Source organism: Melozone crissalis, unplaced genomic scaffold (assembly GCF_028551555.1).
Source record: "Melozone crissalis strain CALT ecotype California unplaced genomic scaffold, PUWL_Pcris_2 ptg000005l_1, whole genome shotgun sequence".
NCBI lineage: Eukaryota > Metazoa > Chordata > Aves > Passeriformes > Passerellidae > Melozone > Melozone crissalis.
The window spans coordinates 57635275-57662387 of NW_026535783.1; the positions used below are offsets into that span (position 1 = coordinate 57635275).

The following is a 27113-nucleotide window of genomic DNA, read 5'->3' on the forward strand; positions in this document are numbered from 1 at the left end:
ACGGTATAAAGTTTTTGGAAAGCATGTGTATCTTTGTGAACTCTTTGAAAGACAGTGATGATACTTGCTGTGAACATGTACATTTAGGGTACTGAGGGAGCTGGCAGAAGAGGTTGCTAAGCCATCCTCTATCACTTATCATCAATCCTGGCTAACTGGGGGGGTTCATAAGAAGGGCCAGAAGGAGGATCCAGGGAACTAAAGGCCTCTCAGCCTGATCTTGGGGCCCAGCAAGGTCACAGAGGAGATCATCTAAAGTACTGTCATACAGCACACACAGGACAGCCAAGGGATCAGGCCCAGGCAGCATGGGTCTAGAAAAGGCAGGTCCTGCCTGAGCAACACCAATTTGGGGGGTGTTCAGGAAATTACTGGAATGGAACGTTGGTCTAATTGTCAAGGTGGTGATCAAAGGTTCTATCCTATGATCTCAGAGGTTTTTTCCAGCATAAAGGATTCTGGGATTCTGTAATTATTACAAATTGGCTCAAAAGAAATAGGCAAAATACCCTCAAAACACAAGTACCAAGCCTCCTCTTTAGGAAATACTTCCCCCCCAATTCTCCCAAAACAAAGATATCTTACTACACTATAGCAATGTTGCCAGAAAGGCTAATAGCATATCTTTAATAAGTAAAGACAAGTTTCTTGAAAATATTGTTTTGAATTTTAATGGCTATTGTGTATGCATTTAAAATACTTTGAGAGACACTGAAAAACACAACAGGTTTTTTCCTTCATAATGTGTGACACATCTGCCAGTGTTATAAAATCAAAACTAGCAATGTGCAATACCAAGGAGAACCTGTTTCTTACTAGGCTGTCAATTGTTTATAGTTGAATGGCATACCTACCTTTTCATTAAAAACTTCCTCCTTGACCAACAGTAGGGCATACAGAGGAGGTACTTGATTGTCTGTTTTTCTTTGCATAGCTGAGGAACAGCTGTATTCAGTTATATTGCAAGGGCAGACCCATTTCAGCATAAAGGCGATCAGAAAGATGCTTTCTCTAAGCAAGAAGACCTTCCTGGGAACACCATGCCTTTAACAGAGCATAGGGCTCATTTCCTTCACACTAGGGTTATCCATCCCAGAGGTGTTAAAATCTGAGGAGGGCTGAAGGTTGCAGCCTCAGGTAGATCCCTGTTAGGAAGCCTTCCTTAGATGACCTCTGTAAAAATCTCCTAAACTGAAGTATGCACATTATACCACCTCTTGTGCACATCTCTTGTGCAATTAACAGAGCTGTAATTATTTACATGTGTAAGTCATATATCTATAAGTCTAGATAAAACATCTCGCTATAAATCTTTCAGTTTTTGTAAGCTTCACCAAAAGTAAGGTGCTTTGCTCATTACTAAAATTAAATTGCTTATTGTTGTTTTTTGCTATTTTAACTTTTTTTTATTGTTATTATTAAATACTTTCCATAGCCAAGGACATTTCAGTGTCCTGTGCTCTGCATTGCTCAGGTGCCCCAGAGGCTGGGGGAGCAAGGCCAGGAGAGCTGACCCGACCTGGCCAAAGGGATGTGCCATACACAGAGCAGCATGGCCAGGATGGAGCTGGGGGAGCTGGCTGGGAGATACTGATTGCTGCTGCAGGATGACAGGCTGGACTTCTTCAGTGAGTAAAAAGCAACTCCATTTGAGCATCTCTTGCCTTTCTGGGGTTTTATTCCTATCTCTGTTTCATTATTATTGTTGTTGATGACGTTGATGATTATTGCTATAATTATAATTTGTATTATTATATTTTGTTTCAATTACTAAACTGTGCTTATCTCCAGCTACAAGTTTCCTTTTTTTCCCTGACTTTTCTCCCTACCTGGGGAAAATGAGCAGGCAGTTGCACAGTATTTAGATGACAACTGAGTTAAGCCATTACAAACAACTAGGAGATTTTAAACTTTCTCTGCACATCCACTCTTTGTTGAAATAAAAGCCTCAAATTGATGGCATCTGCACAGCAAGAAATGTGATTAGGAGTAGTAAGCCATATGCCTAATACACAGACGGGGTTCCTTTCATCCTCCCCTCCAAAAGCTCAAAGAATAAAGATTGTGCGAGATGGTGCTTTGTATTTTTATATTTCTTTTCCAATACTTCATAAAGTGCAGTTTAGGCAGATTTTTGTCCCATCTTCTTGATTCCAGTTCAAGAGAAAAGACACCTTGAAATGTGGTGCAATGACATCCCTGCTCCTTTCCATTTCTATTAAAAACAATTCTAGCCCAGTAATTCACCATCCTCACTGTTTATCTTGATCTGCACTGAGTAAAAATCACTGGGAGGTTGTCATAGACATCTTTTTATGAAAATCCTTTTCTTAGGATTTTTTCCTGCTCAGAAGCTGGGAGGTTTCAGCAACAAATTATAAACAATGGTTATCTGCTGCTGTGGAATGCAACAGGTGCATCTGTGATTGGCCCATCTCGGATGTTTACAATTAACGGCCAACCACAGCCCAGTTAGCTTGGACTCTGTCCGAGACACAGACCCTTGTTATTCATTCCTTTCCTTTCTATTCTTAGCTTAGCTAGCCTTCTGAGATGAAGCTTTTCCTTCTAATCTTTAGTATAGTAATAATGCAATATATATATCATAAAATAATAAATCAAGCCTTCTGAACATGGAGTCAACATTCTCATCTCTTCCCTCATCCAAGAACCCCTGTGACCACTGTCACAGGAGGTAAAATATCTTGTAACAGCATAGAATACAAGTGCATTATAGATATTACAATTCAAACCCCACTGTGACACAGGATCAAAGCAGCTCTTTCCAACCTTCAAGATCCAGATTTTTAAATTTTTCTTTATCTTAAGCATTGGAATGTGCAAATATTTGTATGTTTTTCTGTATAGCTGCAATTTCCAAGTGCAAAACTAAATCTCAGTGAAAATTCTTTTTGCTGTTATGCTTTAGAATCCAGTAATTTTTATTTTCCTTGCAGCCCCCTGTCCACAGCTCTGAGCAGTAGCTTCTCCAGAATACTTGCTACACTTTATATGACAGCTCTGGAATTCACATCATGACCTGCTGTGATAGAGCTCTGAGCTCATACTATTTTTTCAAAGAATACTGAATTATAATTTAAAAACTCAGTTCTAAATCTTATAAAGTATTTTAAGTAGCAAATTAACAATAGAGTTTTCTGTAAAATTGCACACCATTTAAAAGCTTAATCATGTTAAACAGTCAAAGGACTCTGGAGTAATCTACTTCAGGAATTAGGAAACAGGTACTTGCATCCAAATTGGAGAGCATTCCTATTAATAAAGTGTATATAGTACCAAATATGTACTTTCCTGAATTGAGATTTTTTTCCTGCTGCATTTTATGTGCAATTTTATTGATAAGATGAACAAGCCTGTGTATATGTTACACATTCTGAGTCCATAAAAGGCTATTTGCCTTACCCAACCTGAGGCTCAAGAGCATAGGGAACTGAATTTGTATTTAGAGGGAACAAAACTTAGAAAGGCTAAGCAGCATTCGTGGGTTATAATGGCATTCTGGATCAGTCAGAGGTGGAAAAGATTACATCTGCTTTCTTAATTTTTGACTGGAAAGGGTCGACTCTTTCTTCTTAATGCGCAGCGTGCCCTGACATAGCTCATCTGTCTGTTACTGACCATTTTAATCAGGTAACTTCAAGAAACACGAAGGCTGATCAGACAACAGAAGTTGAAGTACTGATGAAGCTGTCAGTGACTGTGATAACTTTCATAAAATACTTGTTTCTGCAAAGACTTGTGTGATTTTTATGTTGTCAGCATTCTACCCCAGGTACAATGAGGGCAGAATGACTACATTGTAGCTGCTGTGTAGTTTGAAGGCATACAAACAGCTTGAGTCCTGGAATTACATTAGACTCAGCTGTGCAGCATGACACAATTTCATTTACTCTGCTTCTCAGAGCAACAGGTCTCAGAAGAATGAGTTAAGCATTGTAGAATTCTCCTATTCAGGTACCTAAACTAGCTTGAGATCTCTACACTGTCTCCAAACTGAACTTAGGATGCATCCAAAGCAGCCATTCACTTTGTGTACAGCCTCGAGCCTCCCCAATGCCCATGTGGGACACAGCCTGGGCACTGCTGCCTGTGAGTGTTGCTGTGACACACACCGCCCCTGCAGCAGAGCAACATTCAATATAGCAAGTATGGCCATTGAAATTTGGCCAGAAGCAGGAACTTGTGAATCCAAAATTAAAAGCATCAGTCTTTATAACCTGGGATGAAAGAATCAAAATAAAGACAGCCCAAGCCAACTTCATGTGTAGAAGGACAAAAAATGCTTCTAAGAGAACAGGAAGAGTATGGCCAGCAGGTCAAGAGAGGTTGATCCTCTCCCTCTACTTGACCCTAGTGAGGCCACATCTGGAGTACAGTGTCCAGTTCTGGGCTCCTCAGTACAAAAAAGACAAGGAGTACCAGAGAGTGTCCAGTGAACAGGAGCAAAGATGATGGGACTGGAGCATCTCTGATAAATGAATGTGATTCATGCTAACAATTGTAACTATATCAGTATTTTAGAAAATATTTGTTAAAATGTAATAGAGGAAAAGGGTATGTAATTAGTGTCACAAAACAGATGTTTTCAGATGTTCATGAGAAAATAGGATGCAGGATGTAGTTTGAGACAAATAACATCCCAAAACAGAGTGGGCCTCAGGATAATTAGAGAGTCGACCTTGAAATGGACAAAATTGAAATTATTCCAGGTATCTATAAAACATTAAGGCTTATTTTTGGAATATAATGCTGGCTTCCATAACACAAGACTTGGGGCACATGTGGGGTTGTTCAAAGGACAGTGACAATGATGAGAAGCCTTCATTGGAATAGACCACCAAAAGCCAAAGAAGACCCCTTAGAAACAAGCGGAGCATGCGCTATGCAGTATAGTGGCATAGATTTCAAAAATAGGAGGAGATTTATGGGAAAATATTGGTGAATATGTATTAGCATACAGTATATAAGTTGTGTTTGGATCCTTTTGCCTTTTGTATGTGAGGGAGAAGGGAAGCCCTCCCCATACCCTGATAGATTGGTTTTGCTTATGCTTTATCTGAACCACTGCCAAATTATTTTGTACCTGCTTGATTATATTTGATTGCATTATTTTATATAAAGTTGCTGCTCTATTAAAATTGCTGCTAAATTCTAGACATATGGGGACCTCATTCATAACACCTCTAATGAGGAGAGACTACAGAACCTGGGCCTGTTTAGTCTAGAGAAGACTGAGAGGAGATCTCATTGATGTGTATAAATATCTCAAAGGCAGGTTCCAATAGGATGGTGCCAGACTCTTTTCAGTGGTGCCCATCAACAGCACAAGACGTAATGACCATATATTAAAATTAAAAAAACTTCCACCTAAACATGAGGAAGAACTTTTACATCGAGGGTGGCAGCGCACTGGAACAGGCTGCCCAGGGAAGCCAAGGAGTCTCCCTCTCTTGAGACATTGAACGCCCACCCTGTGGCAGGCGTTTGGACCAGGGAATCTCCTGAGGTCCCTTCCAGGTCTGACAATGCCGTGATTGTGTAAAAAGGAGTAGATATAACTTACACGTAACAGACATGGCACGTTTTAGATAAAAACACTGCAAAGTAAATTTTACTTTCTCGGTTTGTCAGAGCAGACAACGCACGCGAGAAAGGCTGAAGGCTTTGGAGTTCTGCTTCATCTTCCTGACACTTATGGCGTGGGGGTCAGCGTGACGCCAGCCCTCCTGCACACCAGCACGCGGTACCGAGGTGACACGGCCGGGTCCGCTCCCGGCCCGGGCTGTCGGAGTCACCCGGCTCTGGCGGCCCCCGAGAGCTCCGTTACCTGTCCCCGCAGCCGCTCCGCCGCCGGGGCGGGCGCCCTCTCCGGGCGGGGCCGGGCTGGGGCGGGCCGAGCGCCGTCGCCGGCCGGGGCGGCGCCGCCAGAGGAGGGTCCCGGCGGGTCCCCGGCGCTCGCTGCCCCGCCTCCGCCGCCCCGCCCGGCCCGGCCCGGCCCGGCCCGTCCCGGTCCCCCCGCGCCCGCACGGACGGTCCGGCGGGCCCGCGGCCGCCATTGGCTCACGGCGCCATCCGGGCACTCGGCGCGGCGCCGCCGCTCGGCCCCATCGTCCCAATATGGCGGAGGTGAGCGGGCAGAGCGGGCCGGGCGCGGGGCTCGTCCGGCGCCCCACGGGGCTCCGCGCCCGCAGCGCCCCCGCGCTGCCCCGGCACCCCCTGGAGGCGCCCCCGCGGCTGCTCGGCGGGACCGACGGGGGCGGCGGGGCCGGGGCGGCGGAGCCTGCGCGACCAGGCCGCGGGACGGGCGCGGTGCCGGTGCGCGGCCCGCGGGCGGCGGACGGGCCGCGGGACGGGCCGGCGGTGTCGCCGCTGCGGCGCGGGCCATGGCGAACCGCCCGGAGGGAGGGAGGAGGAGCGAGCCCCGGGCTGGGAGCGGGGACGAGGCAGCGGCCGGTCCGGTCCTTGACACGTCCCGCCTGGCCGGGGCCGGAGGGAGCGGGATCGCCGGCTGGGCCTGGCGCGGCCCCGGGGGGGGCCTTGTGCCAGAGGAGGAGGAGGGACGGAGGGCGGCAGGCGGGAGCGAGGGAAGGAGGGATGGCGAGGGTGAGCGGGATGGAGCGGCCAGCAGGGCGGGACGCTGGGGCTGAGGCTGAAGGGGAGCGGGGAAACGGGACAGCTCCGACGGCTGCGTGGAGTGAAGGGCCCTGCCTGCTGCCGGGCCGCGGGGAGCCCGCTCTTATCTTGCTCTCTCCTTTCCTTGCAGGCTTCCTTTGGGAGTTCGAGCCCAGGTTCGTCCTCGCCCACCTTCTGCATCGGCACCCGGCCTGTCGCCCGCACGCCGTTCTCTCCTTGCTGCTCCTTCCCAAATTTATCCCCTCGTAGTTTTCCTAAGGCTTCGTGTGCACGCTGTTAACCGCCTGCCAGGTTTTTAAGAGGAGATGTGCGCTACGGAATCCTTCACTTAAGTCCAGTTGCACTTAGAAATTGGCTCCTCGGAACCAAAAATGAAATCAGAGTTGTGTAGCACTTTTGAGGCAGCACCTCAGTTAAGCCAGATAGCTTGGAGAGAAACAGCTTCTCTTGTTGCTGATAACTACAGGCTTGTCTAAATTTTTTACTTCTTGGTAATAACAGAAAATGTTTAAAATCATAACAACAAGTAATTTTTAAGGCTGTAACTAAATGCTGTTAAGGTTCTTTGGACTACATTATACAACCAAGTATCATTAACATCAGCAGGGCTTTTCTCAAATATTTGGGGAACACACTTGCTGATATGTGAATGCGTTCTGCAGTGTTTGTCATCATCTTTAACCATTATGAAATTTGTTGAGTTTGTATTTTTCAACATAGTTTTGAATGTTTTAATTGGGGTGTTGAACTTTCAGAACTACAGGAGAAGTGGGACTTTTTAATGTAAAGTCTATAGAACAGAACTTCCCCTTGAGTTAAATGGAAAGTGAGTTTAAAAAGCAATTCCAATCAATAATCTTAATCACACCCTTGTAAGTGCATGTTAGATTAAGGCAGTTGAGACTTTCCTAAAACTTGAGCACGATGTGATGGCCAACAGAAGGAGGATTAAACACATAATATCATTATTGGAGCTCTAGTAGCATCAGCTGGGCTGAAAGTTCTGTGAGACCATAATATGAATAGCATGTGAATAAAAACCATTTTTGGCCTGAATGTTTCTCTACAGTGTGATATTACAAATGTTGACAGCTTTGTCTTAGACAAGCTGAACAAAGTTCAGCTACCTGCATGTACAGAATGAATACTTAGCATAAATGATGAAAAGTTGCATTCTTTAAGGTTCAGAAGTGTTGGTATATACAGCTGTCTCAAGGCTGAAAGCAGTGCAAAGAGGAATATTGTATTATTTTTTGAAGGGGGTTGAAAATTTGTAGTTATTTATTTCAAAACTTTTGAAGAAGTTCCTTGATAGAAATAATTCTTGATAAACCTTTTCTTTGATGCTTGAAAGCTAAGGATTGCAATAGACCACTAGTATATAAGGGGAAGCCAGAAGTGGAAGAGAAATATACTAATCTGTCTTGTTCCTCCAACCTGAAAGCCATAAAGAAGTGAACATTAAAGAGCAAAGCAACCCTGTAATTTGGTGATTCTTGACTGCAGAACATTGACTACTGATGCAGAATATTTTCGTCTTGAAAATTAGTTGACTCTAATGATAATCTTTCAAATGACAAAGTGCATTTAAAATAATAGTACTTTTTTGATTACTTATGAGTATTGTCTTCAGTAATTAAATAGTGTCTCTTGGACCACACACTGGGTATCACACTGGGTTGATAATTAATGTGATCCATTAGAAGCATTTTGTTATTTTTAGTGTATTTTCCATAGCATTTCTTGAAATTCTGCTGTATTTTTCTAGATCTAGTGCTACAAATTAATTTTATTAGAAGATTCATTTGTGAGGCTAAAGCAATTGGAAGCAAGTCTCGCTTATTTTGCTGTTAGTAGAATGTGAATTCATAACCTAAGTTATCTGTTTGCCAGTGAAAAACTATGCTTGTTACCATATAAATCAGATCAATAAAATCAGAGTCTGTAGATGACAGTCTTGCAGCTTCTGATATCTTTTGATGTGTGTGCTTTGTAGCTTAATGATGATTTCAAGAGTGTTTTGAACAATCTTTTATTCAGTAGAATACTAATTTGGGATTGTATTTCCTAAAGCTTAGTTTTTCTTGTTTAGGTACTTCTCTCTACTATTCTGTTTGTAGCAAGACAGAAAACTTCCTTATTACTTAAAAATATAAAAAGGAAGGTCATCTAAAGAAGCTGCTGAATTTGTCAAGTAGTTACAAATTTGTTACTCCACTGAGAGTTCTGATCCTGTTTGTAAGAGAATAAATGTTTTGTTTTTTTTTTTTGCTGGGATTTAATTTCTTATATTGGTATATGGGAAAAAGTTTCTCACATTAAGTTTTTTTTTTTTGATAGTTGGCTCTTTATCATCTGAGGATCATGACTTTGACCCATCTGCTGAAATGCTGGTACATGATTATGATGATGAGCGAACTCTTGAAGAAGAGGAAATGATGGAAGAAAGCAAAAATTTCAGCTCTGAAATTGAAGATTTAGAAAAGGTAAGAGAGACTCTCTTCCTTGTGAATGTACATATTGTAGTTTTCTATACATTTTTCATAGGTACTTTTCTATACATATTTTTGTTTTCATACATATTGTAACTTTTCTAGTGAAAAGAATATTCAACCTGCCCTTCAATTTGTGTTGTATAGTTCAGTTTTCTGCAAAAATGCATTTGCAGCTTGTATAAAAGAAAAGTCAGGTTGGGATGTAGCAGTGCATCATCACAGAAAAGGCTGAACTTAGCTTCTTAAAGGTATTGGTGCTCATATTTTCTTTGATTTAGTAGCACATTTGCTTTGGTAGAGAAATCACTGGCATAGGTTTTAGAGGCCTGTTATCTAAGATCACTTCTACGTTGAAACTGTACATTTTGCATACTATTAAAATGGCATCTAGCTGTGTTTCATTATGTCGGTCAGGTTTTACTTTTCCAATATGCAAACAAACAACCCGGAATTATGCATAATGGGTCACATTAATTTGCTATATAAATGGTATTCCTATGTCTTAGTTTCATCAGTTTAGCATTCAGCAGATGTACAAAATGATCAGTGTGCTCTTTGGCTTTTTCTATTCCATTTTACACTATTTAATAAGAAGTTTTTCATATTTACACCTCTTGTTCATCCCTGGCAGTGTAGCATGCATTCTGCATGCCTGCTGAACACTGACCACCCAGAAACTGATGCTATTGGTGTTACTGTTAGCTCACCCATGTGCACCCCTCAGCATAATTGCAGGTCTTGGTCAGTGTACTTCTGAAAAAGTGTTATTTTTTAGCATCAAATACAAGGCCGTGGATGTGTAGTCCACGTAAAAACAAATTTTCTGCATGTGGAGTTCACAGTGTTTGTACTCCTGCCTTACTACCTTTAAAACTACATTTTTGCTGATTATGAGCTTGCTGTTACAGTAGTGAAGCAGTTTGCCAGGTCTGATGCTTAAAATGGAGTTTTTACTCCACAAAATTCTCTTACTGCTTCTGTAATAGAAGAAAGAAGAACTGAGAGACACTCATCTTAAACACTTTATTACTTTAAGTCCTTATCCTGGAAAGATTTGGACATGAGTTTCTATTTACCCATTGTGAAAAGTCTTTGCAGGACTAAAACCTTCCCTGGCTAAAGAAAAAAAGTAATTTGATCAGTGTATGAATTCAACAATACATTTTTAGAGGTATAACTTCTAAAGGGGTAAATATTTGAAAATATTTTTCATACTCTGATGTCTTGAACCAGGTAATGAAAAAGAATCTTCACTGTGTATTGTTTAATTAATTGTATTAGGATGAAAATATGATGATAGTTATTAGAATCACTTGATCAAAAGCTATTGCAAAAGACAAGTTAAAAATCAAGCCTTTCTCTTGATTTTTGCCTTTTCTTGGCTGTCTTTCTCTTGTTACATTCTCAATGGTTAATATGAAATGCATGGTGCAGGAGATGAAGGGCTTAGAAGTTGCTGTATTGGTTTATTTCGGTGGGGCTGTAGCTATGTAGGAATGAAGTCTTCAAGGTTTTTGATATTTCTCTTGAAGAAATATTGACAAATCATGTTCTAAAGTATCAGATAAGCAGGAAATTTTTAATATTTACTCTTTAGTTGCATCCAGTAAAATGTCTTCCCCAACAGCTTGACAGAACTTCCCTATATGCCAAGAGACATGTTTATGAATTATTGTTATCATAGAATCACAATATTTTAAACCTTTAATCATTCCTGCTTTCAGCTTAGTTTTTCTTTGTTTGTTTTTCATTTCTGTTCTTCAAAGTATGTCTTATTTTCTTAGGCCTGCACTGTTTACAAGTAATTGACAATTGTTGAAGTGTTGTTAATCTTCTTGTATTAGGAAGGAAACATGCCATTGGAAGATTTACTAGCATTCTATGGCTATGAGCCCACGATTCCAGTTATGCCAGGTTCCAGTGCAAATAGCTCTCCAAGTGAACTTGCCGATGAACTTCCAGATATGACTCTAGATAAAGTAAGTCTGAATCATTTTCACTTTAATTGCTGTTTAAAAGCAGAAATCCAGATGGCTTTAAATTACATGTCATAATCTCTTGATGTTACAAAATACACCTTTGGTAATTTCAATATTTATTGTCACTCTGGGATCTTACCTTCCAAGGATATTGGATGTCTAGTTCTCATAATGGTGCACAGCAACTTTAGTGTCACTATATTAGTACAAAAGAAAACTGAAAATGTTAACAGTTCTTCTGAAACACATGCAAAGAACTTTTAAGTAGGAGATTTGTTAGTTGTTTTGGGTTTTTTAAGTTAAGAAGTGGGATTTTTGGATAAAATATGCGATGTCCAGAAATAACTCTGACTTCCACCACACATCAAGTACCAAAAAATGGTATGAAAATAACTTGAAAATGTACTCTTGAATGCTTTGGAATTTTATTTTCAAATGCAAATCTTTCGGAAAGGTCTCAGCCATGGGGGGTGAGAGATTGTTTTGTGTCGTGACTGTATGTGTTGCATTGCTGATACAAAACCCTGAAATTTCAGCTTTTGTGGTTTGCAAGTTAACTTTAAATTCTGAGATTTTTATTCTGATTTTTGGCCACAAAGCATGTGCAGCTTGTAGTTGAGCTTAGAAAATATGCAAGTAGTAAGTATGTCTTTTTTTTTCCTGTGAGTATGATGTAATGGTAAACTCCACAGAAAGAAGGATATAATGATGGCTCTGCACATCTGATTCTCATTACGATTCACGATTGTGTTGAGGCTACAAAAATGTAGTCGGCTAGTTGTCTAATGCGGTTCTTTCCCTTCCAAATCTCTGTTAGAGGAGTTCAAACATATCTGTGAGTGGAGGAAGTGTGCCTTTTCTCTCTTAATATTGTTTCTTTAACCTACAAAAATGTCAGATTTTTTTGGTGTTTTGTTACCTAGAAGTATCCTCTTGGCAGAGTCTACAAAAAATTGGGCTGGGATTTTTTTTTTTGGTTGGTTGGCTTTTTCCCAGAGTTTAGGAGGCAGTAGTAGGCTTCTAAAGCTTTAGTATATCTGTGATGCAAAGAATGACAGAATGCTAAGTACGTGAGGCAGTTTACATTGGTGTTTCTTACTGGAAGCAGTTGGAGGAACATGTGAGATTGATCCTTTCAGAAGTTAATTCTTGTGCATTTGTTTTAATCGAAGACAGAGGGAAACCACTATGTGTGACTCTGAAATGAAAGGTTATGTTCTTAGAGTTAGTAGGAGCAAACCAGCTTTTTCTGTAAAGGAATAGGGTCTACTAGTCTGCTACATTTTCTTATGGGAAGGTAATTAATTTTAATTAATGAGGCTTACAATTGGCTGAATCTAAGTGCTCACAAATCTGTATTTTATAGTCACTCTGAGGTTTCATTTTTTTTATTTTAATGATACAGGAGGAAATCGCTAAAGACCTCTTGTCGGGTGATGATGAAGAAACACAGTCCTCTGCTGATGACTTGACACCATCAGTTACTTCACATGAGGCTACTGACTTCTTTCCTCGGCCACTGAGATGTAGGAAACCTAATTTTATAATAGTACTCAAAAAGTCATAGCGTTATATATAGCTTCGTACCTTTAAATACCAAAACTGAGGAGTACTACTTACTGACCAGGAGAGTGAGTAGTAAAACCAGTAGAAAACCAGTGCTTTGCAGGATGTTGTACATGAATGTTGCCTTTGGTTGGCATTGCTGAGTACCTAAAACACTTAAAATTTGATTCTCTGCTCAAAACACAAGTAAAATTCATTTCTCTATAAATACAATGACTTCATAGTCAGTAGTTAATACAGTATTGAGGAACACCCTTCATGATTTTCCATGTTAGTGAATTATATGAACATGTAACCCATCTTTTAAATTAGTGTTTCTGTACTAAAATTTTTGCTGCTGCTTTTAAGCCAGTGACTCCTCCATGCAGCCTGTGGATGTGAACTGGGGCGCAGTGTCTTTGTGATTATTTCCCTTCACACACTCAGCATTTTTCCATAGGACTTCATGGGGTGAGCCAAAGCAGTTTTATATGGGATGGGGCCTGTAAACCCATGACCACCAGAATTTCACAGTCCATGGAGCTGTGATGGGAAAGAACCAGTGGTTCAGTTATCCAAGCTGGATGAGATACTCCTCATTGCCTGTTGCATCTCATTTGTTCACTGGTGTGTCCTAGAGTTAAGAGCAGTGTGGAGGACTTATATCACAGTTTTAATTTGGCAAATATCTTAAGGTATTCCATGGGGGATTTAATTTTTGTAGAGGAGGGGGGAATAAAGGGATTGTGCTCCTCAGTCACCAGCAATCATAGCCCTTTGCATGCTGCTGTCTGATAAAAGCAGGACCTTTGTATTGAAAGGGAGATACGAAAACCTTTAAAATTGTAATGCCGCTTTTTCAGTTAAACTCCAAAACATACTGGCACTTGGAACTGTTAATGAATATGACATTTTAAGTGCGGCAGCTTCATAGAGAAATATGTTTAGCCCCTCATCTGTACTGAGAAATAAGAAACAGTTATGTTTGTTCTCTGCTGTCATGGTTTTCTTTCAGGCTGTTACTTTATTAGAACATTAGACTGGACATTTTAAGATCAAATATCCACCATTTCAGGGAAGGAGATGTCAGTTCTCTGTGCTGTTGGCAGTTCGATCATTTTTCTGGTTGCTGTCCATTTCCCAAATTCTAAGATAGCATTAAGTTTTAAGATACACATTATCTGATACATAACACAGACTGTTTCCTTGAGTTTACATTAATTGAGCAAAATAATTGCCTGATTGTCCAAGCATATTTTTCCATTCATTCAGGTGATTTTAGTAATTACTATGGAAGAAGACCATCAGTCCATGCAGTCTTGGATATTGTCTTTGATGTTCATGATGTTTTAGTTGTGATGAAGCTAAAATTTCAGCCCAGTTTATGAGTATGTTTTTTCTGAAGCTGGAGAATACAAAATAGGTGTAATTGTGTCACAACTGTAGATTCCCTTCTGCTGGGGATTATACAACTATAAAAATAGAACTGCTTCAGAACTCAGTGCCACAGCATTCCAGATTCTAAAATATGAGTTATTCTATGGAGTAATGTATTTGAATTGTTTGGAGGGCTCTGCTGTACTTCTTCCTAAGGGAAGGAAAAAACAGGGTCAAAGAGGAGTAAGGAGTCTTTTGCTCTCTTTTACCTACTCCATTTTGTATGTCTCTCCTGTATCTTCATTCTGTGCTAAGGCAGCCTGGTTTCAAGGAATGTTGTGAATGCCCATTAAAACTTCTTTTGAAAGGTTTTAGTAGGTAATAGAGGCATGCCTTCAGCTTCACTCTCTTTGTGATTAACCTGAGGCTGTGTCATAGCCCTGGAAGTTTTCTGCTTTTTCTCTATGTATAAGCTTTTATTGAGAAAATCAACCAAAAAAAAATCTTGTTTCCTTTTGTACAGTAGATTGTGTCATTTGCAATGATGATGAATGTTTCAGTTCTGCAGTATACAAATACCAAATAGTTCCAAATACAAATACACAAATACAAATAGTTCTGACTTCCTTCTTGTTTGGTTTGGGTAGAAATCTGGCTCAACAGACACTCAATAAGTGTCTCCCTGAGTAAAAGCAGGTGGTCCTTTCAAAAGTAAATGAAATCTTGTAGTTTTATGCTTGAACATAAAATTCTTCATAGCTAAAAGCAAACTTCTTTGTTTCTGAAGCAAACACCACCTGTGATGGAGATAAGGAGTCTGATGGTGAAGATGTAGAGGCAGACAATGGTAATTCATCTGAAGATTTGAGAAAGGTAATAATTACATTTTTTAAAGTTAGAACTTAGCTGTTAAAAAAAAGCCAGTAAGATTTTTAGTATGTATCTAAAATTGTACCTTCATTTAGGAATTCTATGTCACATGCCAGGTTAATGATGTTATTTATACTTGTATATGCAAAATATTGTTGATCGCTTTTTCTCTTCATTTTTATTACATTTTCAGGAAATAATGGTTGGTTCACAGTACCAGGCTGAAATTCCAGCTTACCTTGGCAGATGTAGTGATGATGTAAAGGGTATGTTCTTCTAATTGTTTTACTTCTTATTTTATGCTTATACATAGTTCTTGATGGGAAAATGTTATTTAAATTTGTAAGGTCAGTTCACTTACCTAGCTAAAGTCTCAGAGACCGTTAAAGAAGGTACTAGAAAATGGAAGTAGCACAACTGTATACTTACACCTCAGAAATGTGACTCTCCAACTTAGAGGGGACATTCTTATGTCAAAATTAGAGGCTTAATTCTGAAGTGTCTGGTAATATCAGGTGTCAACTAACTGTAGGAGTTAGGAGTTACTTTTGCTGGAGAATCATAGCTGGTCTATGAGCATGTAACTTAGTTTACACTGAAGTGGTTCAAAACAGTCTCCTTCCTTGCTTTTTTTTTTTTTTTTTGGCAGGTAAAATCATGTGAGTTACAAAACTGATATGGAAAACAAAGCAATAAGCTATTTTAAATTTCCTTGTATAGGTCCTGTTATACTGTGTCTTAAAAATTAGGTGTTCTAAATATGATTTTACTCCAGTGCAAATTTAGGTTAAAAACTGCAGCTGTGCTAGAGTGGAAAAAAAGATCCTTATTTAATAGAGGTTTGTTTCTTTAGAAACATAGTACATATAGCTGTGAAATTAAAAAGGCAAATAATGCAAAAACATTTCGTCATGGGTGGTATAGCTGGGAAATTAAGAAACAGGTAGGGTGATGTAATAATAAATGAAGGGCATTCTGTGTTTTTTTTCTGTAAATTTTTGATATTCTGTAAGGTTCTTTAACATTTAAGTGGGATATTATTTGAGTGAATTGTATTGAATCTTTTTAACAGTGCCACTTGCTCTTTTGAGGAATAATCCTTTGCAATAGAGAAGAAGAATGTTTGGTAGGGATGGAGCTGGAAGTGTTAGGGAGTGAATATCTTTGTGTTGATTAAGATCTAGAAAAGTCTTCAATTTTTTAAGATCCAAGCATGGTGCTAGTGGGTTGCAAAAAATGGAAAAGTAAGGACTGGATTTATGTGGGTAGTTCTTTTACTATTTCCACATCTTGACTTATCCTTAGCCAAGAACTAAGGAAGTTCTTATAACCAGAAGATGACCAAGGAGGTGTCAGTCTGATGGTTTTACCTGTAATGAGTTGGTAGTGGAGAGAACCAGTGAAAGTGTTGTCTGATAGCATGGCCAAGAGCAAAGGGGCAGCTGCCAGATCAGAGAGCTCAAGGAGCATCTTTTGGGGTTATTCGTAATGGACTCCAGCAAAAAGCACTGCATTGTCTTGGCTGATAAGGACAACTGAAGAGGAGTGTCACCAGCACTCTGGAAGGCTGGGCTTGGTAGTAGGGCTGGATGGTTAAATCAAAGCCTTTCCTGTATGCCTGGAAGAACTAGTGATGGCAAATAGGGGCTTACATCTGTGCTATGTAATCCAGCTACCAGAATTGAGCTAGAAAGCAGTTCTCCACTCCTATAAACTTTACATTTGGAACATGTCTGACTGAAAGCTTTCTGTGTTGTTAAGCTATAAAAGAACTTTATCATTTTATTCTTCACCTTAGCCTAATGTTGTTTCCTGCAGTTTTAGGAGAGCTTTGAGCATCTCCATTTTTTCTGCTGTAACAGCCATTAGGATTCTATATTTGAATTAAGTAACTCAAATTCTATATTGCCAAGAGAGTACATAAAACATGATGTGCAATGATAATCACATCTGTTGATCAGAGTAGAGGATTTATAGTTTAATCTAGTGTTGGAACGTATGCACAGACTAACAAAGCTTCATGTCAGCTCTTGTGTGTTGTATCATCCTTTAAATAAGCTATCTGAGAGTTGCAGATGTCATTTCAGTGTACTGTGGAGGACTCTACATCCTAATCACTTAAAGCGTACAACATACCAAGTTCTTAATAGCATTCAGTTGCTACTGAATGAAAAAACAAATCACCACATTGCCATATAGATTGCCATTTTGTTATGTAATTTTTGGCAAATTTTAGTTGAAAATTACTAATTAGCTAAAGTGATCTGCAGTTTGAAAGTGTCATGGTCATGCTTGATTTGATTGCTTCTGCGTTCCTGTTCTTTGTGAAATAGCTTTTAATGTTATAGCCTTAAAAATGTTACACATGGCATGAATGGATTTCTGTTTTATCAGCTTATGAAAATGAAGACCATTTACTTTGGAAACCTGATGTGATCTCAGAAAGTAAAGTTAAAGAATACCTTTTTGAAACCTCCTTAAGAACAGGAAATGAAAAAATGATTGGCAGAATTCCTGAAGGACTGCATACACGGGACAATGAACAAGTAGGTTTTATATCCTGTTCCATTTGTGACACAGAGCTCTGTAATTAACATGTGGTCTCCTTCTCTGCTTTATACTATAAAGGCACTGCTACTCAGTGTTGGATATTTTGAAGTCAGGATCTTACTTAAAATGTTTAAGCACATGTTTAAAAGTCTTGAGTATTTGAATGTTAGCAGCCTTGTGATCTGTGATGTTTCTGATTGTCATACTGTTGACAAATTCAGCCTTTTTAATAATTTCATATAGTGTTTTACATTTTTTTAGTTAAATCTTGCCTCAGCTTTTGGGTGGTTTTGGTTTTGGCTCTTATTTTTAAATCTTCATTATATGTAAAGATAAATACTTAATTTTTTTTACACTAGATATGTTCACTGCAAGACTAGTTTTGGAGTCTAGATTGGATATTGGAAAACAGACTTTTTCTAAAGACCTTTTTTATTTTATAGGCACTGTATGAACTTCTTAAAAGCAGCCATAATGTTAAAGAAGCAATTGAAAGATACTGCTCAAATGGAAAGGCATCTCAGGGTAAGGGAATACCTGTTTTTTCAGAAAAGTGTGGTTTAAAAAAAAAAAGTTGTGTGGGAAATCCTTGAGTAGGAATCACATTATCAAGCACATCCCTGTCATGATGATTTTAGCCCAAATTAGGTGTAATCTGACAGTTGGCCAGTTGAAAGTTCTGCTACAGTAGTTTGCAGTTTGTAGAAAGGCTGAGATTCTGCGTTTGATCTTCCCTTCTTTCTTCCCCAGCTGTTGTAACCATGAAACAGATTGAGAAGGGTGGGGAGGGATGTGATTCTGCTGCTATAAAGCTGTTCTCACCCACTATTAATTTAGTATCTCTTTGAGATAGTGATTGATTACAGTCTGATAACATTTGTACCAAAATCAGAATGTAGGTTGGTACATAAGTAAGCCCCCACACTGTGTTAGCATTTGTGCTATGCCAGCCCTGAGCAGGCTCTATTGTGTAGTTCCATAGGGCATGGAGAGCGTTCTTTGAGTCTGCATTGGAAAATGGGCTTCCATCTTGTTTGTCCTTATTATTTATTAATCCCTTAAGTGAAAACCAGAGTCTGTCATTTAACAAAGAATGGGGTTTTGTCCTTTATTTTTGCATGTGTATTGTGTGAAGTGGAATGGGTTATGAGCTCTGCTGTAAGTTGATATTCTGGCAGATAGCCCTGTACTCAGATCCAGAGGGAAGCTGCATGTGTGCAGTGTAGGTGCTGTGAGACACAGGTGTCTGCGTGCTTGAGCACTGGCTGGCAACTGAAGTACCACACAGCTGCTCACTCACTTCTGCCCCACCACTTCCTTTCCTGGTGGAAGTAAGAACTAGAGGAGAAAAGTAAAACTTTGGTATTGAGCTAAGAATAGTTTAATAATGGAAACAAAAAAGGAATACAGTAATAATACCAGTGATACTGATGACAATAATAACTGTAATGAAAGGGAAAGACAGAGGACTAAAGCCCCAGGGAGGCAGTGATGCTCCGTGACGCGGGTGCTCAGCACCTGCTGGCTGATGCCAGCCCATCCCCAGCAGCTCCCCCAGCTCCATCCTGGCCATGCTGCTCTGTGTATGGCACATCCCTTTGGCCAGGTCGGGTCAGCTCTCCTGGCCTTGCTCCCCCAGCCTCTGGGGCACCTGAGCAATGCAGAGCACAGGACACTGAAATGTCCTTAATTGCACAGTGTGTTATCAATATTGTTTTCATATGGGATCCAAAACACAGCACTTTACCAGTTACTAGAAAAAAAAGGTATCTCAGCCAAAATCAAGATGCTAAGGTCAAGGTGAAGGGGACAATAAGGACTATAAGAGGAATGCTTTAAAAAGTCATGTACAAGAAGAGATTGTGTAGACCTTGAAGTGTCAGCTGTAGGGCTGTATCCTAAGTCCAGTACCTCTCTGGAATTTAGGTTCCTGTTTCAGGATTGAAAAATACCTCTGTTCTTTTGTGGCTTTGATGCCTTGTGAAGGCTGACCTAGAATAGAGGCTAGATGGGGTTAAAGAACAAAGTAGGGATTTATTAAGAGGCTTAATGGATGCACATTGGGCAGTGCATCCACAAGAGCCCAGCCAGGGCTACACACAAGATGAACCCAAAATGGTCACAAAATGTGCAGCCAGAGATGAGGTCTCTCACTTTTTTAAGTTCTGATTCATTTACATATTGGGAGTTAATTGTCCAGTTACAGCTTTAGGTTATGAAGTCCCATCCTTCTTGTTTTTCTCTCTCATTCTGCCATTGTTTATGCTCTTGGGCCTGAAATTTGGGTTGGTTGTCCTTGGTCCCAAGCTAGGAAAGGAATTGTTTTATCTGCCTGCTCTGTGAAGAGAGCTCACCATCCCTTCATATGAAGCTCAGAACTGCACACTAAAGAACTGCACAGAATCTGAAACATACAAAAGCTAAAACCTGAGGCATCAGCTTAGAGGCCAAAATTCCATCCTAAGGACTTGTAGTCCTTACCCATACCCCATCGCCAGTTCAAATGGAATTGTCATACTCTCATTAAAATGGTACGGGATAGATGGAGGAGTAAGGCCTAGTAGATGAGGAAGAGGCTGTGGATGTTGTCTACCTAGACTTCAGTAAAGCCTTTGACACCATTTTCCTCAGCATTCTCCTGCAGAAGCTGTCAGCCTGTGGCTTGGACGGGGGCACTCTTTGCTGGGATAAAACTGGATGGCTGAGCCCAGAGCATGGTGGTAAATAGAATTACACCCTGCTGGTGTATTCCCCAGGGCTCAGTACTGGGGGCATTTCTGTTTAATATCTTTATCAATGATCTGGAGCAAGTGCACTCTCAGTCCATTAGCAAGCAAAACCAGTTTGGGTGGGAGTGTTGATCTGCTGGAGGGCAGGAAGGCTCTGCAGAGGGATCTGGGCAGGCTGGATCTGGGCTGAGGCCAGTGGTGTGAAGTTCAACAAGGCCCAACGTCAGGTCCTGCCCTTGGGTCACAACAGCCCCAGGCAGTGCCACAGGCTGGGGCAGAGTGGCTGGAAAGGAGCTGGGGGTGCTGGTGACAGCAGCTGAACATGAGCCAGGCTGTGCCCAGGTGGCCAAGAAGGCCAATGGCATCCTGGCCTGGATCAGCAATGCTGTGGCCAGCAGGGCCAGGGCAGGGATTGTCCCCCTGTGCTGGGCCCTGCTGAGGCCACACCTCCAGTGCTGTGTCCAGGGCTGGGCCCTCACTGCAGGAAAGGCCCTGAGGGGCTGGAGAGAGTCCAGAGAAGGGCAATGGAGCTGGGGCAGGGTCTGGGGCACAAGTGCTGTGAGGAGCAGCTGAGGGAGCTGGGGGTGTTTGTCCTGGAGAAAAGGAGGCTCAAGGGGGACCTCATCACTCTCTACAGCTGCCTGAAAGGAGGCTGTGGCCAGGTGGGGATTGGCTTCTTCTCTCAAGAAACCAGTGACAGGATGAGAGGAAGTGGCCTCAAGGTGCATCAGGGGAAGTTTATATTGGATATTGCAAAGAACTTCATGGACAGGGTTGTTAAACATTGGAATGGACTTTCCAAGAAGGTGATGGAATCACCATCCCTGGGGATGTTCAAGAAACAACTGGATATAAGACATTTAGTGTGGTCTAGTTGATATGGTGGTGTTTGATCAAAGGATGGGCTTCATGATCTTGGAGGTCTTTTCCAACCTTAACGATTTAATGATTCTGTAATGCTGTCAATGTCTGTCTCTTCAAGTAGCCTTTATACTATGATCTACTCTACCTACTGAAACTCACTACTGTTCTCAAAAATATACCACTCCAAGGTGAGTTTCTTGGCAGTGAGACTTTCCATGGGGGTGTTTTCTCCTCTTCAAAGGCTGAGAACTCTGTAGTAAGGAATGCAAAATTAATGGGGCTCAGAAAGAAAAAAACAGCTGTGCAGTAGAGCGATTATCACTTTTTATCTGGGAGCAAAAAGGTCTTCTTCAGTGTCTGCTTCCAGAGATACTTTGAAATGTGTGAATGCATTTTGCCCCACTGGCTTTACATTTTAGGCATTACATCCTGAGTGGAAACTTTTTGAATCACCATTATGAATATAAGAGATCTGAAAAACCCCTCCTTGCTTATATATATACCCAAAGCTACAATCAAGATAGGAAATTAACAAGAATCTTGAATGATTTTTGTTGTTGTTTGTCAAACCAAAATCCAGTTTTAGAAAATGTAGGCTTAATTGTTAAAATAAAAAAAAGAGGAGAAAAGAAGTTTGCAGTTTCTCCTTAAGAGATCTGACAGGGTTCGAAGTGACCCCCTGTGGCTCTTTAGGACCAGGTGGTTATTTGGGGTTTTTTTCTGGATTCCCTGATATCCCTTACTTTTCAAAAGCCTGGATCATGTTAACTGTAGTCCCTGTCAGTTGGTGCTGTATGGCTTCCTGACCTAGGTTTGGTGCTGAGGCACTCCTCCTCAGTGGAGGAAAAAGTGTGGAAAAACTACCTCACCAGGGGGTTTATGATACCAGGCAAGGTGTTGTGTGTTCTGGGCAGTCTGTCTCATGCTGGATCCATCTGGCTGTCAGTGTCAGGTTGGAACTGCCCTCTTGATGACAGTTGATCCCATCCTGTGTCTCAGCTGTGATTTACAGTGCCGTGCACCATGGCTGGCATCCAGGCTGGTCCTTGGATCCTGGGTAAGACATGGCCTAGACTGCTGAGTGCCTGGGAGGGTGTGGGCCTAGTACTGCTCTGTGGTTTGCACTGCAGGGCTGTGCTCTCTCAGGCCTTGTTGTCTGTGATGCTCACTCAGAACAGGGCCATCTGTCAAAACAGGATTTTCTTTTGCTCTTTTTTCCAACAACCACTGTTCCTTGTGTCCTGTATAACAAGAAATATTGAGAAAAATTATCATACTTACCACCTCAGTGATGTTTATCAATCACTATTTTTGATGACAAATGTATTAAGAAAAATAAACCTTTGAAATATCCTTTGCCTTCAAGTATGAAAGACTTCTGAAATCAAACTCTTCTAGATCATTCTTTAAATTTAAATTTCAGGTAGGATAGTTTCTCAGTAGGGGAAATAAAATTATCTAAATAACTGAATTACTTTCTTTTTAGAATGCATTTGAATATTCATCCATTAGGAACAATGATTTTATTCTTTGTAAAAGATTAATGAGTGAAATCAAGTTTCTCATGCTACTTTTATAATTATCTAGAAGAGATGACAGCATGGTCAGAAGAAGAATGCAGAAGCTTTGAAAATGCACTTCTTATGTATGGAAAAGACTTCCATCTCATACAGAAAAACAAGGTTAGTATTTTACAGTATTTTCCATTATTAAATGGAAGAGTTGGTAAATTGTATGATACTATGTGAAGGCAATCTGTTTGTCAGAAGCCATACAAAAGAGGGAAATAAGAACAATATTAAAATAAATTTGGCATTTTTGAACTAATTTTTCCTTTCTTTTGCACTAATGTTTCCAAATGTCACTGGAAATACTAGGCATTGTGAGATGAGTTAATATATTGTCTCTGAAATCAGCTTAAGTTGACATTACTTCTATGCATGTATGTGCATTGCAATTCAGATTAAATTCATGCCTTTCCTAGAAGTGAACAGTATTTCTTTACCATGGCTATAGGAGGGGAGAATGCATCTTTGCCTAATTTATTCCATCACCAGGAAGGTGCAAGTTTACAGAATCAGGCTGAGTTCTGTGTTTTCATACGGTATAGTCATCCATAACACTCTTTTCTGAGCAAAAAATTAGTTCTAAGCTTGGTCTGGATTGCTTCTGATTGACTTCTCTGTGCCTGAAGAATAGGCCTTTTTGTTATTTTTATCAAAAAGCAATAGTTTACAATATCAATATTTCCAAATGTCTTGTATACCTCTTTTATGTTTTTGATACTATATTAAAGGGTTTCTTTCTTTAGGAGCCTTTATTGTATTTCAGGTGAACTTTGTAGGGTTGTGATTGCTGTTCAGCAACTATCTGCTGGTCTTACCCAGTAACTGGTTTGACCTATCCTAAATAATTTGGATAGCTGAGATTTTAAATGGACTTTAACAATAAGCATTAACGCATCAGAGATAAAAAATATATTTTCCAACACGGAACAAAACACTTGTGTTGATGTGTCACTATGGTCCATAATTTGTCTAAGAAGTCTGCTGGGTTTTTTCCCCAGGCAAAAGGCAGAAATGTTTAGGGAAAGTTCTGGGATCCAGAACAGATAAGGTGATGTCACTTGTACGTAGGAAGTATCAGCTAGACAAGATTTAGTGTGTGGAGGAGCTTAACAAGATGTGTTTCCTTATCACTGCAGCGCAAAGCTTTGTTAACTGGGACTTCATGCATTAGCATGTGGACATCTGCTAATTTCCTCCCCTTCCTGGCATGTCTGTGCCTAAACTAGCAAGGTTTACTACTGCACCCGAGGCATTTTGGATTCACCACTGATCTTTCTGCATGTTTGGAAGTGCTCAAATATATTTTACTGCCTGACTGTATTGGATAGCATTGTATATTGGATAGAGTTGTAAAACTGGAACTGTGGATGATGTGATGATGATGCGAAATGTTTCAGTCCTTACTACCTTCTCAACAAGACTACAGTTTTATTTTGTTTAAGCATTTACTGCTCTGGGTGGACAATTCTGTTGCCAAAGCCTCCACAGTTCTGGACTTTCCCCAAAGAAACACATATCCAGAGTCTTTGATACTTCACTCCTCTTAGATCATTCATTTGCTCAGCCTTTTCCTTCACAAGAAAGGGTATATCTTACAGTTTAAAAAACGCTTATGTCTAAGTACTTCAGATGTAGATAGAGCTTCAACCTAGATTAAGAAAAAACCATCCAATAATGCATTGAATAGAACAAATGTAATACTTGAAACTATAGGTCTGTTTGAAGTCTGCTAAGATTTGTTCCAAAACAATAAAAACTAAAAATATTGCAGGAGTGGGAATTGGGAAGATGACAAAACCTAAGTCTTTGCATTAATCTTATCGATTCTTCTTGTTGCCCTTTAGGTAAGAACCAGAACAGTTGCTGAGTGTGTGGCTTTCTACTACATGTGGAAGAAGTCGGAACGTTATGATTACTTTGCTCAGCAAACACGATTTGGAAAGAAGAAATATAACCATCATCCAGGAGTTACGTAAGTAAAATGTTATTGGAATGTGTTTCTGTTGCAAATCTATGTAATGTAGAAGACTTCCCCCCCACCCCACTTCTGTCATTGCAGTGTAAATGGCACTATGGCATTTGTAAATGGCTATGGCAACTGAAATGAAATCTATCATCATTTATAGGTCTTGTTTTCTAGTTACATAATAAATTATGGATGCAATATTCTTTTAGGGACTACATGGATCGTTTGGTAGATGAAGCAGAATCCCTTGGAGGAGCAGTACATTCTTCAGCCTTAACATCTAATAGTCGAACAGAAACCATTCCTGACCAACAGCTAAGCATTCTGAACTCTATCACTGCCAATGAGTTGACAGGTAAATCAAGGGGAAAAAAAATAATTGTTGGAACTACGCAAACAACTATTTCATTTGCATTTGTGTTCGTCTGTTTTCCAGCACTGACAAACACTGTAGCTACAGTCTGCCACACTTCAGATGTGAACTGCCTGGATGATGCATTTCCTCCCATGGACAGCTTACCCCGAGCACCAGTTAATCATGTGCCTGTTGGAACAGAAGAATTGCTTAACTTGCCCAGCAATGGTGAAAGTGATTGTTTTAATTTATTTGAGACTGGCTTTTATCATTCAGAGCTAAACCAAATGAACATGTGCAGTGAGGAGGCAGAAAGACCTGCGAAGAGATTGAAAATGGGGATTGCTGTCCCAGAATCTTTCATGAATGATGTCTCTGTAAATAACCTTGGTGTGGACTTTGAGAACCACACACACCACATTACCAGTGCCAAAATGGCTGTTTCAGTGGCTGACTTCAGCAGTCTATCTGCAAATGAGACAAATGGTTTTATCAATACCCACACTCTCCACCAACATGCTGCCCTTCATTCAGAATGACTGTGGAAAACTAAACAAACAGTGGGTACTTTATGCAGTAGTAGTAAACTTGATGGGAGCTATCAGGTTTGCTTAGTCTTTCACTGGAAGTTTGAACTTTATGACATCAGTGATGTCTTTGTATGTATAGAACTATATCTTGATTTATCAAGAGTAATTTCTTTTTTCAGTCCATAAATGTGGAAATGTCATAGGATGTGTGGCAGAGTTTGGGACTAAGAGAACTCTGTGATGCAGCTTTAAGCTCTGCTTCAGTTTTTTTTTCCTAAAGCCTGTAGACGGAGGCCACCGTTTCAAAACCAGCACAGAAGTTCTGAACGGATTGGAGTGGCTTTTTTAGTAAGTTACTTTTGCCGTAATGGATGCAGTGGAATAACAATGTTTACAGGTACCGATCCTAATCCCTGCTCAATGTAGCATTTTTTTTCCCCCCCTTATAAAGGCAGGGATGGGTTTGTTTATTTTAAACTGCACAAACATACAAGGATGTTTTTTAAATGGAACCTTCTCTCATGTGATACTAAACTAGAGCACTTCAGTTTACAAAGCAGCAAATTCATGTTGGTGGAAGCTAGCACAAGGGACTTAAAATGAGTAAAGTGAAGATCTACACTTGAATGCTGTTGCAAAATTAAAGGTCATGGCTACCTTACAAAGAAGTAATCATGCTGCCATAGACATCTGTGTACTTTAAACTTACTGGCTCAAACAGATGAGTTTTTAGGCTATGTTGTATTTGGAAGGGGTTTGTCCACAACTTTGAAGAGTAATGCAATCGTGTACCTTAACTTTCCTAAGGCAGCTGATGTATAAAGCTACAGTCTGCACAGCTTAGGATTTACCACTAAACAGTCTACATTTGGAAGACATCTTAAGTTGTTTGGAGCACTGCAGTTCAAGTGTTACAGTTTTGAGGGACTATCTAGTTTATATAGTAATAGTAGAACCTTGAAGTACATGCTTGAAAGTTTTTATTTAGCGTGGATTGCATTTATTTGTTTTGGCAAGTCATTGGCTTCAAAACGGCACTTCACTTCTGTGGTTAAATAGGAAAGGATGAGTATAAATGCATCCTATAAAAGCAACTATTTAACTTCGTACATTTTTTTATTTTGAACCTTGAGTGCAATTTAGCCATCCAGGATGTTTGTCTTGCAAATGTTTGTTCCAATTGCTGCAGGAACCAAGCATAGTATTGGCTTGTAAGATGTTGTAGCATACAACTTGCAGTGTGTTCTAATGAAAGCCTGAGCGTCCCTTCAGGAGCATTACTCCTGTCCCTCCATACTTTTTCTTTGCACTGTTTGTATTACAAGTTTAATTGCCACTAATTTGTTTTCATTATTCAAGCAATTAAGTTTGCATTGTTGATATTTTCAATAGTTGCTTCAAGGTTGTGGTGAGTAATTAGAAGGTAGTGACTTTAATATTTGAAAGGGAAGAGGGTATTTATTACGCATACTGTGAACTGCATTGATATCCCAAGTTTCAGATGCAGCATATGGAGTTTTCTTTACAGCATTATAATGAAGATTGCTTTGAAGTGTTTATGCAATAGCACATTTATCATATTAAAAACAAATTAGTTTAGCACAGTGGACAAAAGTAGATATGATTTTGTA

At 40.1% G+C, this 27113-nt stretch overlaps 1 protein-coding gene across 3 annotated transcripts; it reads left to right on the plus strand.

Moving 5' to 3' along the window:
- The first annotated feature begins 6065 nt into the window (after positions 1-6065).
- On the plus strand, positions 6066-27113 carry MIER3 (MIER family member 3). Of its 3 annotated transcripts, none has more exons than XM_054288153.1 (13): positions 6066-6147; positions 6785-6809; positions 8995-9140; positions 10994-11128; positions 12534-12654; positions 14838-14923; positions 15114-15186; positions 17315-17466; positions 17914-17995; positions 22651-22745; positions 24476-24603; positions 24807-24952; positions 25034-27113. In XM_054288153.1, the coding sequence occupies exons 1-13, from the start codon at positions 6139-6141 to the stop codon at positions 25489-25491; spliced, it is 1656 nt and encodes a 551-aa protein (XP_054144128.1). In that variant the 5' UTR covers positions 6066-6138; the 3' UTR covers positions 25492-27113. The 3 variants fall into 3 exon arrangements, with proteins under 3 accessions (XP_054144128.1, XP_054144137.1, XP_054144145.1); XM_054288162.1 differs by having other exon boundaries at positions 22654-22745; XM_054288170.1 differs by having other exon boundaries at positions 6081-6147; positions 6785-8892.